Here is a 13,883-nt window from a genome sequence, read left to right as displayed (position 1 = left end):
TTCTGGGCCTTAGTTTCCTCCGCTGTAAAGTAAGATGAATGTTGTGGGGGTTAAAGGAGTTATTGTACATTAGGCCTCAGACCAGGGCCAGGCACGTAACACAGGTTTATAATGTTGTCAGTGTAAGTCTTGATAATTTCATTGGTGGAAAGGGTTAAGTTGTATGAGCAATTCCTTAACCCTATTTAGTGGTTTGTAACTTATGGTGTGTCTGTAGATTCAGTAGATATCGAAAGCAGAGTGCTAAAAGGAGAAACCTTGGGATGGACAGGTGACTTTGACAGGAAGGAGAAGGAAAAGCTGGAGAGCTGTGGCAGACAGACGTAGGAGGCCAGCTGTGTGTTTTGTAAACAGTTTTGTTGGAACACACCATGCTTGTTCATGCTGTGTTGTCGGCAGTTGCCTGAATGCTACCAGGGCAGAGTTGAGCGGTTGCACGGGGTTTTGTGCCCTGCAGAGCCTGAAATATTTACTCTTTGGACCTTTAAAAAATGTTCACGGATCCTTGCTCCAACGCTGAGAGTTTCTCCAAGAGGCAAGTCCTGGGTAACCAAGGGCCAGGCACTCTGTCAGTTCTTGTCAGCATCTGGAACCAAGAGGGGCATGGATGAGCCTAAAGATGGGATTTGCTTGGCCCACTTTGTTATTTGGCTGCAGATTTGCCCTGCCGTCTTTAATAACAAGGTACCAGGCCTAGTTAAAGTACTTTGCGTGTAATCCTTATTCAGTCCTTGCAGCCCTGTAAGGTAAGCGATACCATCTTCGTTTTGCAGGGGAGGAGTCAGTGGTGTGGAGAGGTGAAGCGCCCAGGGGGCTATAGGAAGTCAGCAGAGTGTAGAACCAGGACTCAAACCCTTCCAGCCTGGTTTAGTCCCTGCTTGGACCAGTAGGTGCACTGCCACCCTCTGGAAGGAAGTAAAAGTCTGTCCCTCCCTTCTGACTGAGGGGACATCATATGGCCATATGGTAAGATAACTGGGTTAGGAGTTAGATGACAGCTTGGGTCATCCTGGTCTCATCATTTGATCCCGGGTTAAAGTGATAACTTTCCAGTAGTCATTCACAAGCTGCTGGTCCCTGCCGAGCACTGGTGTCTAGAGATGAGAAAGACTCAGTCCCGCCCTACAGAGAACACAGTCTCGTAGTTCCAGGGGGCTCGCATTCAACAGGAGAAGTACAGTGTAGTATTAAAAAAAGGAACCACACATGGTGGGATGGTGGGGTTCTGGGGGGAGTGATGGGCTGCTTGAGGGGACCAGGAGGGTGTTACTTGGTTGGATTCCCATCCTTGCTTTGCCACTTGAACTGGTTACAGTGACCTCTATAAGATTCTGTGATGATGCATTAGGAAAAGTGTCACATACTACGTGGCACATAGTAGGTGTTCAGTACATACGAACTGCCAGAGCAGTGCTTTCTAACATTTTTTTCCTTTAGCAGAGGTTTGCAAACTTGAATGTGCATCAGACCCACCTGGGTGTCTGATTCAGTAGGTCAGGGTGGGACCTGAGATTCATCTTCCTGATAAGTTCCCGGGTGATGCTGCTGCTACTGGTGGTCTAGGGACTCACTTTGAGAACCTCAAGTCTAGGGTAGTGCTTGCTTACTTTCCTTTCCTTTTCTTCCTTCCTTCCTTCCCTCCTTCCTTCCTTCCTTCCTTCCTTCCTTCCTTCCTTCCTTCCTTTCTTCCTTCCTTAACAGTGGAATACTCTTTTGATTTCCCCTTTTCTCACTGGTTGCTGTTGTTTTTTAAGATTATAAAATATGCAAATAATAAAAATTCAAGTGATACAAAAAGTTGAGCAATGAAAATGTCACCCCCCACAGATTCTCCTAAAAAACTCTTGAACATATTAATATGCGCATAAATGTCTCTCCTTTTCTTTTTATTCACAAGTAATATCATATGAGCACAAACACTAACTTTGAACAGCTAGTGTTCCATTATATGTAATATTACCTAATGTATTTAACCAGTTTCCTATTGAGATTATTTAGGTTGTCTTCAGCTTTTCGCTTTTATAAACCTTTGCACAATGAGTAGCTTTGTGTGTGCACTGTCTCCTCACACGTTAGAGTCTGGGTGTACTATTAATTACTAGAAACGGAATTGCTGGAGCCAAGAGTGGCGACATGCACCTGTAATCCCAGCAGCTTGGCTATGGAGGCCAAGGTACGATTGCAGATCTGAGGCCAGCCTCTGCAACTTGGCGAGACCCTGTCCCAATCTAAATTTAAAAATAAGTAAAATAAAAAGGACTGGGTATGTAACTCAGTGATAAAGTGGCCATGGGCTCAATCTCCAGTGCTAGAGAGAGCGGGCAGGGGAGCAATACAATTGCTAGGACTAAGGAAGTGCATATTTATGATTTTGACAGATCACTCTCCTTTGTGATATTCTACCAAGCTTCTGTTCCCACCAAGATTGTCCAGAATACTGTTTTCAAACAAAATCTTACAAGGAGGCTTAGTGTACAATGCAGATAAAACTGGAAATGTTCTCAAACTCTCTGCTTAGCCTCTCCTTTCTATCTAATGTGATCTCTTGGATTCTGCAGAGTAGAAGGAATGCATCTCTGAGCAATTAGTTTGAGAATAATAGAGCTGGTGTCTATGTAAGGTGGGGAGGGAAGTGTGGAGATGAGGCTGGAACAGGTAACCTGGGGCCAGGCTTGTCCCCTCACTCCATTCATGTGACCAGCCACCAGTCAGTATCAGAAAGTTATGAAGAGTTCTGGGTAGGGAATGACTTTCTGTCTCCAATAAAATGTAGTGCTTGGCACTGAGCAGTACCTGGAACATATTGACAAATGTTTGTTGTTTAATTCATGAGTTAATTATGTTAAATGGCATGATCTGATCAAGATGAGAGTGGCTGAGCAACAGGCTCAGAATTCATTCTGGCAGGGACTCCAGTAGCACTGAATTGAGTTCCTTTGAGGTGATCTTAAACATTGAGTAGTAAATCTCCTGCAATTTTTCTTTTTTTGTGTCTCTAGCAGTTTTTGGTCCCAGGGAGCCTGGCAGCTGGGGTGGTCTGGAGATTCTTGCAGACTTCTCCAATTTGGCAGCAAGAGCCACAGGAGTAGCTGGGGTGCTTATCTATAGCTGCTGATGGAATGAAGCAGGGGCGTGATGCATAGTCCTCCAATAAAAGTGCTTCCTCCCAGGACTTGCAACAAATATTCCACCTGTAGACAGATGTTGCTAAGGAAGTAGGTGTTATTGGTGCCCGGGCTTCTGACTTTCTTGACTTCTAAAGCCATAAATCTTTCTTTGCTGTGGAAAAAAAGCCTCCTCTTACTCTGATAATGTAGCATCCTGAGATTTGCCTGAGGGTCCCCAGAATCTGCCCAGATCAGATCAGGAAGATGTTGGGAAGGAGAGCAGTCACAGTATGCAGGCTGTTCAGGAGGCTCGAACCTGATGCACCTGATGCACTGATCTCTGCTTGTCCCAGAGAGCACATTTCACCCAGAATTTATTCGTCCATTCAATTTAAGGCTGTTACTGAGCACCCTCTGTGTGAAAGGCCCTGCATTTGATTGGAAGACGTTGCAAGGAGCCAGGGGCAGGAGCTGGTCCTCCTGCAGCTGACAGCCCAGGGAGGAAGAGAGGCAGGAACAGCTCAAGCACTATGAATACACAGGGTTGTGCATCAAAGGGATGAGGCATGGTGAGGATAAACCACAGGGTGGACTCAGTGTAGACTGGGTTGTCAGTGAGACCTTCTAGAGAATGTTGCAGTTTGGCTGAGACCTGGGGGAGTCACTAGGTTGGCCTGGCACAATGTGGAGTGAAGAAGGTTCCAAGCAGAGAACCACAGGTCTGAGGCAGGAAACGAGTTTGGCAGGATTAACTGAAGTAAAGCCAGTATGTTCAGGGACAGTGAGGGAGAGACAGGTGCTATGGGATTCACTGTGACCTCTGTTGGGTGGTTAGCAACTCTCCCAGGTCACCTCATTTTGTCAACATCGGACAACCCCTCCCCCACAGAGTTTCCTTATGCCCTTTCCTCATGTTCAAAGATGGGAAGATAGATAGAAATGTCTTGAGGGCAGTGCCCTGACAACTAGAGCCCTCTAATAAGTTGGAACTAGCCTGGGCAATCCTCTGGACCATGACACCAGAAAGCCAAGAGCAGTCTCCCACAGCTCAGAAAAAAATGCAATGAAAACAAAAAAAATCCAATAAATCACAGAGTAGAAAATTACATAGAAAGAAGGCCCCTTTTCTATTCATTCCTGTGTCTCAAATGGGCATTTAATAAAGATTTGTTGACTGAAAGGTGCTAGGGAGAAGAAACAACACTACAGAGAAAACTTGAGGGCTGTGGGCCCCTGGTGGGCAGAGGGTGGGAGGCAAGCTTCCATTCTCAGTCTTTTTGGTCTGCGGGGAGCAGAGTTGGGAGCAGAGGTTGCAAAAGAAGCAGGAGATCATGGGGGTTGAGAGGACAGCTGCCGTCAGCTTTCCTGGGTGCCAACCCGGCTCTAAGCGGTTTTGGGAAAGTTATTTAAATCCTCAAGGGCCCAGTTCATCTGCAAAATGAGATTGATAATAATAGCTGTGACACAGCATTATTATAAAATCAAAGGAGATAATGATGTGGTGATGATACACCGGGGTGGTGCTTGGTGTGGAGGAAGTCCTCAGGAGCCATTTCTTGGAGCCATTTTGAGGAGGACAATGAGGATGGTGAAGAAGTTGGTGGTAAGGACTCCAGGACATCCTCACACTTCTATCCAGACACTGGGGGTGGATCCACAGGTCCTTGGTCTGTGGGGGCCGTGCTCTCTTTCCTCCAGTTCTCACGGGATGAATAATAGAATCCTAGCAGTTAATTTGACATGATAGAGCCTGGAGCTTACTTCTCTGGCTATACTCATGGGTGGCAAATGACATTAGGTTTCTCTCAGCTGCTTTGGTCTGAGGTAGGGGTCAGAACTGTACTAATAAGGAATGGTCATTTTCTCTGCTCTCATGAGTGACTGTCATACAATTTGTTTGACCATTGATGTCAGTCATCTTTCTCTGTGTTTCTAGGGAACAGCGTGGAAAAGGTTAATGTGAAGAGAGAGCAGCACCATTTTGGTGGGCGAGAAGATGTTTACCACACAGTGGATGATGATGAAGCCTTTTGTGTGGACCTGGCCAGCAGGCCCCCTGTCCCAGTGCCCAGGCCAGAGGCCAGTGCTCCTGGCACTCATCAGCTGCCGGACAATGAACCGTACATTTCTAAAGGCAAGTGTGGCAGGGAACGATGCCCACAGGGGTCTTCAGAGCTTCTCAGCAGGAATTTTCTGGGTACCCTGCTTTCTGAACCATTGCTCAGAAGTCGTCCTCTTCTGAATGGTCCCCAGCCAGTCCCCAGAGCCTGGGTCATAGCTTGAGACAAGTTCTGGAACTAGTAGGGGCAATGGTGGAACTCATTGCTGGCCTTCCTGCGTGCTGGCGTTCATGTGCAGTTGCAAAGACAGGCAAACAGGACATCAAGTTCTTATCTTCTGAAACCCTTCTGGGTATTATTAATAATTTTAATAGCTATCATTTGTTAAAATCTACCAAGGGTACTACCTGGAAGATGACATTTAATCTTTATACTGATTTTATAAATGATAAGAACCACTAACCCCATTTTGTAGATGGGGAATTGGAGGTTTATAAAGGTCACTCAATTACCATGCAGTAGAGTCAGGATTTGAATGCTGGGATTCTGACTCCACAGCCTTGATTTCTGGCCCCTATGCTAAGCTGTCTACCAAGCTACATTAACAAAAATTGATGCAAATGATGTTCCAACTCTCCCTGGGTCACCAGTTAAATACTGACAGCATTGTCAGTTTTTCTTCTTTCAGAATTTGATTATGTTAATATGGTTACAAGTACTATAAGAGTAGAAGAATCACCAAATCTGTGCTTTTGACCTATATTCCCTTTTTAATAGTTTAAGTATGCTGTGGGAGGTGTGATAAAAAGAGATTGTAAATTGGGGAAGGTAGTGCTCAACCAAAGTACCCTGTAACTGGGTTAGGATTGCCAGACAAAATTCAGGATGCCCAGTTTACTTTGAACTGAAGATAAACAGTCAATGAATTTTTAGTGTTTGTCCCAAATACTTTACCCTTCTTTGGTTTTGTTTTGTTCAATCTGACAACCCTAAATTGAGTTACAATACAGTTTTGAGATGTTCCGTACTGGCAAATGCCAACAATACTCAGGTTTCTTATTTCTTGGGTGCGTCTCCTTTGGTATGTCCAGCAGAGACTGTTGGTGCCCTCCCCATGTCCCTTTAGCTCTTTATATTTTTGTCCCAACTGGCCAGATCCTACCTATACTGGTTCTCTTAGCCTGATTTTCTCTGTCATCTGGAACTGCTTGTGACCTGCTGTGGGACAGTCTGGAGGCACTGGAGAATTAGCACACAGGGCCCCTGCCCTCAAGCAATGGAGAAGTCAGTGGATGAATATCCTTGCATACTTGCCCCTCTTGTAAGAGAACTCTGAATTGCATGTTCTACATTGCTTTTCAGGGATCTCTGTATTGCCCAGGGTGGTAACTTGCTTGATAATCTACCATTTCTTGCTTCATCCACTTCCTATCTTGCCTTTAGCACCTCCTGAATAGTCAGTCTACTTGCACTTGAATTCTTGCCTTAGAGTCTGCTTCTGAAGGAGTTCACATGAAGAAGCATGTGGATATAGATCGGTACTTCCTAAATTGTAGAGGAACTAGGAGCAGTGTTGATGGCATAGCTCATTACAGGGAGGCTGTTGTGACAGGAGCACAGTTGATTCCCAAACAACTCTGATGGACTTGCTAGGAAACTGTGGAGAAGGAAAGGAAAGGAGAAAGGCTTGAGGTGACGAAAGTGGCAGTGACTTGGAGGCCACAACACCTGTGTTCATCCCTCAGCTCTTGCATTTTCCCACTGTACCGCATAGGACATTAGATAAGTCATTTCACCCTTTTTAGTTTTCATTTTTTCATCTATAAAATGGGTATTATAATAATATCTACATTAATACATATATCATAATATTACATGGTTATACTCTATCATAGCCTAATTGTGATCGTCAATGAAATAATACATGGAAAAGTACTTTTAAACTGTAAGATACTGGATAGACATCAGTTAGATTAACTAGTGTTCTTTCACTGCCTTGTCTAATGTCAGATTTTGCTTATCATTTTTCTTTTCTTTTTTTGGGGGGTGGGTACCCTAGGATTGAACCCAGGGGTGCTTTACCATTGAGCTACATCCCCATCCTTTTTTAAAATTAATTTTTATTTTGAGGCAATTGTCTCACTAAGTTGCCAAGACTGGCCTCAAATTTGAAAGCTTCTGTCTCAGACTCAAAAGTCACTAGGATTGCAGGCATGTGCCACTGCACCCAGATCTAGACCAAACTGTTTATTGTTTGCAAAAGACTCATCTTACAGGCAAAGACAGCCACTGGCTAAAAGTGAAAGGATAGAAAATTATATTCCATACAAACAGAGCATGAAAACAAGCAGTAGTAGCCACTCTCATATCTAATAAAGAAGACTTTAAGCCAGAATTAATCAGAAAAGACACAGAAGGTCACTTCACACTAGTAAAGGAAACAATCCAATAAGAAGATATAAAGGTAGTAAATATTTATGCTCCAAAGGTCAGTGCACCTAATAACATAAAATAGACACTGCTCATCTTAAAGACTCAATAGACCTCAGTACAATTATACTGAATTATTTCAACATACCTCTCTCACCAATAAATAGGTCATCCAGAAATAAACTTAGTAAAGACTCTGTGGACCAAAAAGTATTATAAATCAAGTGGACTTAACAGATATGTATAGAATATTTCATCCAACAACAGCCAGATTCATTTCTTCTCAATTGCTCATGAATCCTTCACCAAAATAGACCATAATTTAGGCCACAAAGCCACTCTTAGAAAATAAAAAAATTATATAATTCTTTGTGTCTTATCAGATCATAATGGAATGAAATTAGAAATCAATACCAAGAAAAATTACAAAAACTATATACACATTTGGAGATTGAATTAGCCACCTTTGAACTATGAGTAGGTGAAAGAAGAAATCAGGAAAGAGATTCAAAATTCTTAGAATTAAAGAAAAGTAGTGGTGCAGTATACCAGAACCTTCTGACACCATGAAGGTAGTTCTAAGAGGAAAGTTTATAGCTATGAGTGTCTTTGTAAGAAAATCAGAAAGACCTCAAATAAACAACCTAATGATGCTTCTCAAGGCCCCAGAGAAAATAAGAGCAAACCAATTCCAAAATCAGAAGGATATAATTAAAATCAGAGTTAAATAAATGAAATAGAGAATAAAAATTACAATCAATGAAACAGTTGGTTCTTTGAAAAGATAAATACAATTGATAACCCCTTAACCAAACCAAAAGAAAAAAAGAGGAGACCCAAATTAATAAAATGAGAGATGAAAAAGGAGAAATCACTATAGACATCATAGAAATACAAAAGCTCATTTGGAACTATTTTGAAAACTTATACTCCAATAAATTGGAAAGCCTAAAAGAAATGAATATATCTCTAGACACATTTGACCTGCCAAAATTGAACCAAGATTATACAGAAAACTGAAACAGACCAATAACAAGTGATGAGAATGAAGCAGTAATAAAAAGCCTTCTAACAAAGAAAAGCCCAGAACCAGATTTTCAGCTGAATTCTATTAGAGCTTTAAAGAATGCCAATCCTCCTCAAATTATTCCATGAAATTGAAAAGGGTGGAATACTTCCAAATCTAATTCTATGAAGCCAGTATCACTCTGATATCAAAACCAGAAAAAAGACACATTAAGGAAAGAAAACTATCCCTGATGAAACACAGATGCAGAAATCCTTAATAAAATATTAGCAAACCATATTCAGCAACATATTAAAAGATTGTATACCAAGGACAAGTTGGTTTCATTCCAGGGATGCAAGGATGGCTCAAATCTACAAATCAATAAATGTGCATTTATTGATAAATAGAAGTAAGGACAAAAATCACATAGGTATCTCAACAGAAGCAGAGAAAGCTTTTGACGAAATTCAGATTAGCTAGTAGCGCCAGGGCACTACTGTGTTATTGGCATCAATCTTGAAGTTTATATATGAATGATGATAATGAAAGCCAACATTGAATGCTTACACGTGCTGGACACTGTTGTAAGCCCTCTCTTAGTAGTAACTCACTCAATCCTTATGACAACCCAGTGAAGGTGCTCTTATCACCCTCATTCTACAGGTAAGAAGTGGAGACAGGAAGAGGTCAAGCCTCTTGTGTAAGATCACATGGCTCATAAGTGGCAGAGCCAGAATTTGAATCCAGGAAGTCTTATTCAGACCCCAGGGAACTGTAATACCTACCGAGGGAATAGTTGTTGCTTCCAAATTTTCTCCATTGTTGTTTATGAGTCTATTCCACATGAGTGTCTTCATCTTAGTCCATTTGGAGTTGTGCACATACTTTACTGGTTCCACTGCTTAGAGTTCTGTCTTGTGGCACTTGTTGGTCTGTTGAATGGTAAGTACCTCCTTTTATTCTCAAGCTTCAGGGTCTTCCATGGCTAGCTTCAGGTGTTCAGGGATCTGGGCACATCTCCTTGTTCCCATGATTCTTTTCTTTTTTTCTTTTAACTCAGAACTATTTTTTATTAGAGTTTTATAGTAGTTGGGATCATCCTGACAAACTCATACCTGCATGGAATTTGATTTTAGTTCATGATTCCCCCTATTCCCTTCCATCCTCCCCCCATTCTTTTTCCTCTACTCTACTAGACTTCCTTTCACTTGTCTGTTAATTTATATTTGATTGGTTCCTTCTACCTATGCATAAATGTGAGGTTCCCTGTTGTATATCTATACATGCATGTAACATGACTTTCTAAGAATTTATTCTGCATTGCTTCCTCTTACCCATTCCTCCACTCTGCCTCTTGATTTCCTTCTTCTAGATTATTGATCTTCCCTTTATCTTAATATATGCTATTCTATCCTTCCTTCCCTTTCTTTAATTTTACTCTATCTTCTATATATGAGAAAATATATTAGAACTTTGAGTTTCTGAGTTTGGTTTACCTCACTTAGCTTGATAGTCTCTGTTTCCATCCGCTTACCAGCAAATACCTTAATTTCATTCTTTTTTTTTTTTGTGGCTGAGTAGCACTCCATTGTACATATATACCACAATTTTTAAGCCATTCATCTATTAATGGGCATCAGAGTTGATTTCAAAATTTAGCTATCATGAATTGTGCTGCTGTAAACATTGAGGTGTATATATTAGTATATGTCAGTAATATGCTGATTTTCATCTTCTGGGAAAATATCAAGGAGTAGAATAGCTGGTCATATGGTGGTTCCATTCCTAGTTTTTTAAAGCAATCTCCATACTGATTTTCAGAGTGGTTTTACTAGTTTGTAGTTCCACCAACAATGTACAAGTGTACCTTTTCTCCCACAATCTGCTAGCATTTATTGTTACCTGTATTCTTGATCATTGCCATTCTGACTGGAATGAGATGAAATCTCAATTTAGTTTTGATTTGCATCCCATGATCCTTTTATTTAATGATCTTGCAAATGCTGATCCTGTCCTCCAGCTGGCTCTGTATATCTTAGTTTGAGATTTTGGCTATTTGACTTGTCTTATTGGACCATCTCTACTTCTTCTCTTCAGTTTTCTCCATCTGGAGTCTTGGCTTATACAACTGGAATTGGTGGTCCTACATCTGCGTTCCTTTTTTTTTTTTTCCACAAGATTTTAATACATTATTTTTTGCAAAAGAGTTAAATCTTATAGAGCCCTTAAGAAAGAAAAAAGGGGTCTGGGGTTGTGGCTCAATGGTAGAGTGCTTGCCTACCATGTGTGAGAAACTGGGTTTGATTCTAGGCACTGCATATAAATAAATAAAATAAAGGTCCATTGGCAGTTAAAAATATATTTTAAAAAAGTTAAAAGAAAGAAAGAAAAAGTTCTGTCTTTAATTCAGAATATTCTTTCTCTCATAGTTTTTGCAGAAAAAAGTCAAGAACGACCTGAAAATTTCTATGTTTCCTCAGAGAGTATCAGAAAGGGTAAGCCAGTTCTTGTCCTCACATACTTTGCTTTTTTTTTTAAGAGTATTTTATGGATATTCTGTATTTAAGTGATCTTTTAATTTTTTTTAATTCAAATTAAATTTATTTTTTTATTTTTTACAGACTGCATATTGATTCATTGTACACAAATGGGGCACATCATTTTGTTTCTATGGTGGTACATGATGTAGATTCATACCATTCGGGTAATCATACATGTACATAGGGTGATGAAGTCTGTCTCATTCCACCATTTTTCATACCCCCTCCTCATTTCCTTCTACATAATCTGAAGTTCCTCTGTTCTTCTCTCACTCCCCACCCTCCACACCCCCATTATATAACATCATCCACTTATCAGGGAAAACATTTGGCCTTTGGTTTTTTGGGATTGGCTTATTTCACTTAGCATGATATTCTCCAGTTCCATCCATTTATTTGCAAATGCCATAATATTGTTCTTCTTTATGACCGAATAATATTCCATTGTGTATATATAACACAGTTACTTTATCCATTCATCTGTTGAGGGGCATCTAGGTTGGTTACTGAGTTCCAGCGGGAAGAGATGTTCATATCTCAGTGGTTTCCAAGTATAACAACAGTTCCTTGGCATTACAAAATAGACCCAACAGGTGGTCTGAAAATCCTGTTCTGGAGGTACCAGAAGAGGGGAGGAAGCAGGTTCCCTAGGCTGTTGTACAAATTGACCATCCAGAGAATACTTGAAAGGGTCCACTTGGCACATAAAAGCACAATCTGAACATTGAGATTGATGCCAACAGGATGCAAGTGGTAGCCTCACACACAGTCTTTCCTGTGATACATCTCTTTCAGGTTATCTGTTTACCCTGTCTGTTCTAGTTCAACTGTGTTTTGATTCAACTTTGATTTGAAAGACATTTTCTTGCCATTGAGTAATAACTGGGACATCCCATTTTTCTAAAAACTTTTGATGGGAGTTGGAGGACCTAAGTGCTCTTTTTTTCCTCTTAATTAATTTGCACGTGCTATACAGAGGCATATACAGTGTTATTCCATTAAAGATTCCTTTGAAAAGTAGCCATGACACCATTTGAGTATATGAAGAAACCCCCTGAAAACTTTGAGTGGGAGATTGGAATAGTTTGTTGTGTGCATTTTGTTTTCTCTCTTGCCCCATCTCCCAGTCCCATTCAAGACAGCCTTGAAAGGACAAAGTTGGGAGTGTGTGTACTCAGAGGAGTGAATGGTTAGACAGAGTAATAGATAAACTCCTTCAAATCTTTTTCAGTACCCACGGTGAAACCATTTCTCTTCTTCCTTCTTGCTATGTCCCCAAATCACAAGGCCCAAATGGGTTTCTGCTGAAGAAATTTGGAATCAAGTAGCCCTACTTGAATTGAGAAGTAAAATGTCAAGTTGTCCTTACATGTCTCAGTGTCCCCATTATCTGCAAGTAGCTTATTCCTCACAAAGACTGAGGCCATAGCCTGAAGAGTAGGGTGATTGACTTCATATTTCCTTAGAAACTCTAAAACAGAGAACTGTGCATTTGTAATATGGAAGAGAGGTGGACACAGAACAACCCAAGGATGTAACCCAGCACGTCATTTATACCTGGAGGTATTGGACCTGGGTCACGATCCCATTGACATTTCAGTCTCCTCTGGCATTTCATGACTGTCTGTCCACAGTCTTTGCTCAGAGACAATGTGGGAATGAAGCTGGGAGATGCATCCTTGATAAACTCTTACTGTATATTGTCTTCTAGCGGTGCATTTAACTCTAAAGAAGTGGTTCTCAAATGGGGGTGATTTTGCCCTTCCTACCTGGAGAATATTTGGCAATATCTGGGATCATATTTGGTTAACTCAACTGGGGAAAGGAGTGCTACTGGCACCCAGTGGGTAGAGGCTTGGGATGCTGCTGAACATCCTCCAAGGCACAGAACAGCTCTTCTACAGAGTCATTCAGCTCAAAATGTCAATGGTATCAGAGTTGAGAAATATTGGTCCAAAGGCACCTTGATAATTAAGGCTTGGAAGATCAAGTGACTTCCACGCCTCCCTTAAATGTTGCAGCCTCCTCTGCTTTGGTGTGACAGACTTTGAAGTTATTAGCTGCTTCCCTCTCACCTGGTTCCCCTTGTTGGTCCCGCATGTAATTGTTCCTTTGGGTCCTGTTCTCTCGAGTCTGTGAACAGTCCCCTTACCCCGCCCTCCTCCTTGGGTCTGCTTTCCCCAGCTGGGTACTGTCAAGCTGAGTTCTGCCATCCTTTCCAGAGCCACCCGTCAGGCCCTGGAGGGACAGGCCCCAGTCAAGCGTCTATGATCCATTCGCCGGGATGAAAACACCAGGCCAGCGGCAGCTTATTACCCTGCAGGAGCAGGTGAAGCTGGGCATCGTCAACGTGGACGAGGCTGTGCTGCACTTCAAAGAGTGGCAGCTCAACCAGAAGAGGCGATCCGAGTCCTTTCGCTTCCAGCAGGTAGCCAGTTACTCTGAGGGTTTCACATCACTTCTCAGCTGGACAGTGGAGGAGGCGGGGCCATGGCTGTCCTCTGTGTGTCCATAACTGAGCACCTATAGTTGTGCCTCTGAGTGTTTGCATGGGTGTCCTTGTGAGTCAGGGAGTGTGTGTCTGTGTCCCCTTGTCTGGAACCCCACAGCTCCCCCCAGCTGAGAGCTGGATGGCTTTTCTGGGTGCTGTAGCTGGAGGTCAGGAACAAAGGCTCCTCTGTATACCCTAATTCTATTACTGTGCTTCGCTCTGCACTTCGTTCTCAACTTATGCTTC

The 13,883-nt window shown here is 41.9% G+C and overlaps 1 protein-coding gene across 2 annotated transcripts in view; it reads left to right on the top strand.

Annotated features, from left to right (window-relative positions):
* Positions 1 to 13,883, top strand: part of Pik3ap1 (phosphoinositide-3-kinase adaptor protein 1) — a 130,769-nt gene that overhangs the window by 92,205 nt on the left and 24,681 nt on the right. For both annotated transcript variants that reach the window (XM_047552352.1, XM_047552353.1), the window contains 3 exons: positions 5,044 to 5,241; positions 11,036 to 11,101; positions 13,369 to 13,574. In XM_047552352.1, the coding sequence (XP_047408308.1) occupies positions 5,044 to 5,241; positions 11,036 to 11,101; positions 13,369 to 13,574 (470 nt within the window). The remainder of the gene's footprint in view (positions 1 to 5,043; positions 5,242 to 11,035; positions 11,102 to 13,368; positions 13,575 to 13,883) is intronic.

This window comes from Sciurus carolinensis, chromosome 5 (genome assembly GCF_902686445.1).
Source record: "Sciurus carolinensis chromosome 5, mSciCar1.2, whole genome shotgun sequence".
In the NCBI taxonomy this organism is placed as follows: domain Eukaryota; kingdom Metazoa; phylum Chordata; class Mammalia; order Rodentia; family Sciuridae; genus Sciurus; species Sciurus carolinensis.
This window is presented reverse-complemented; position numbering and strand designations above follow the sequence as displayed.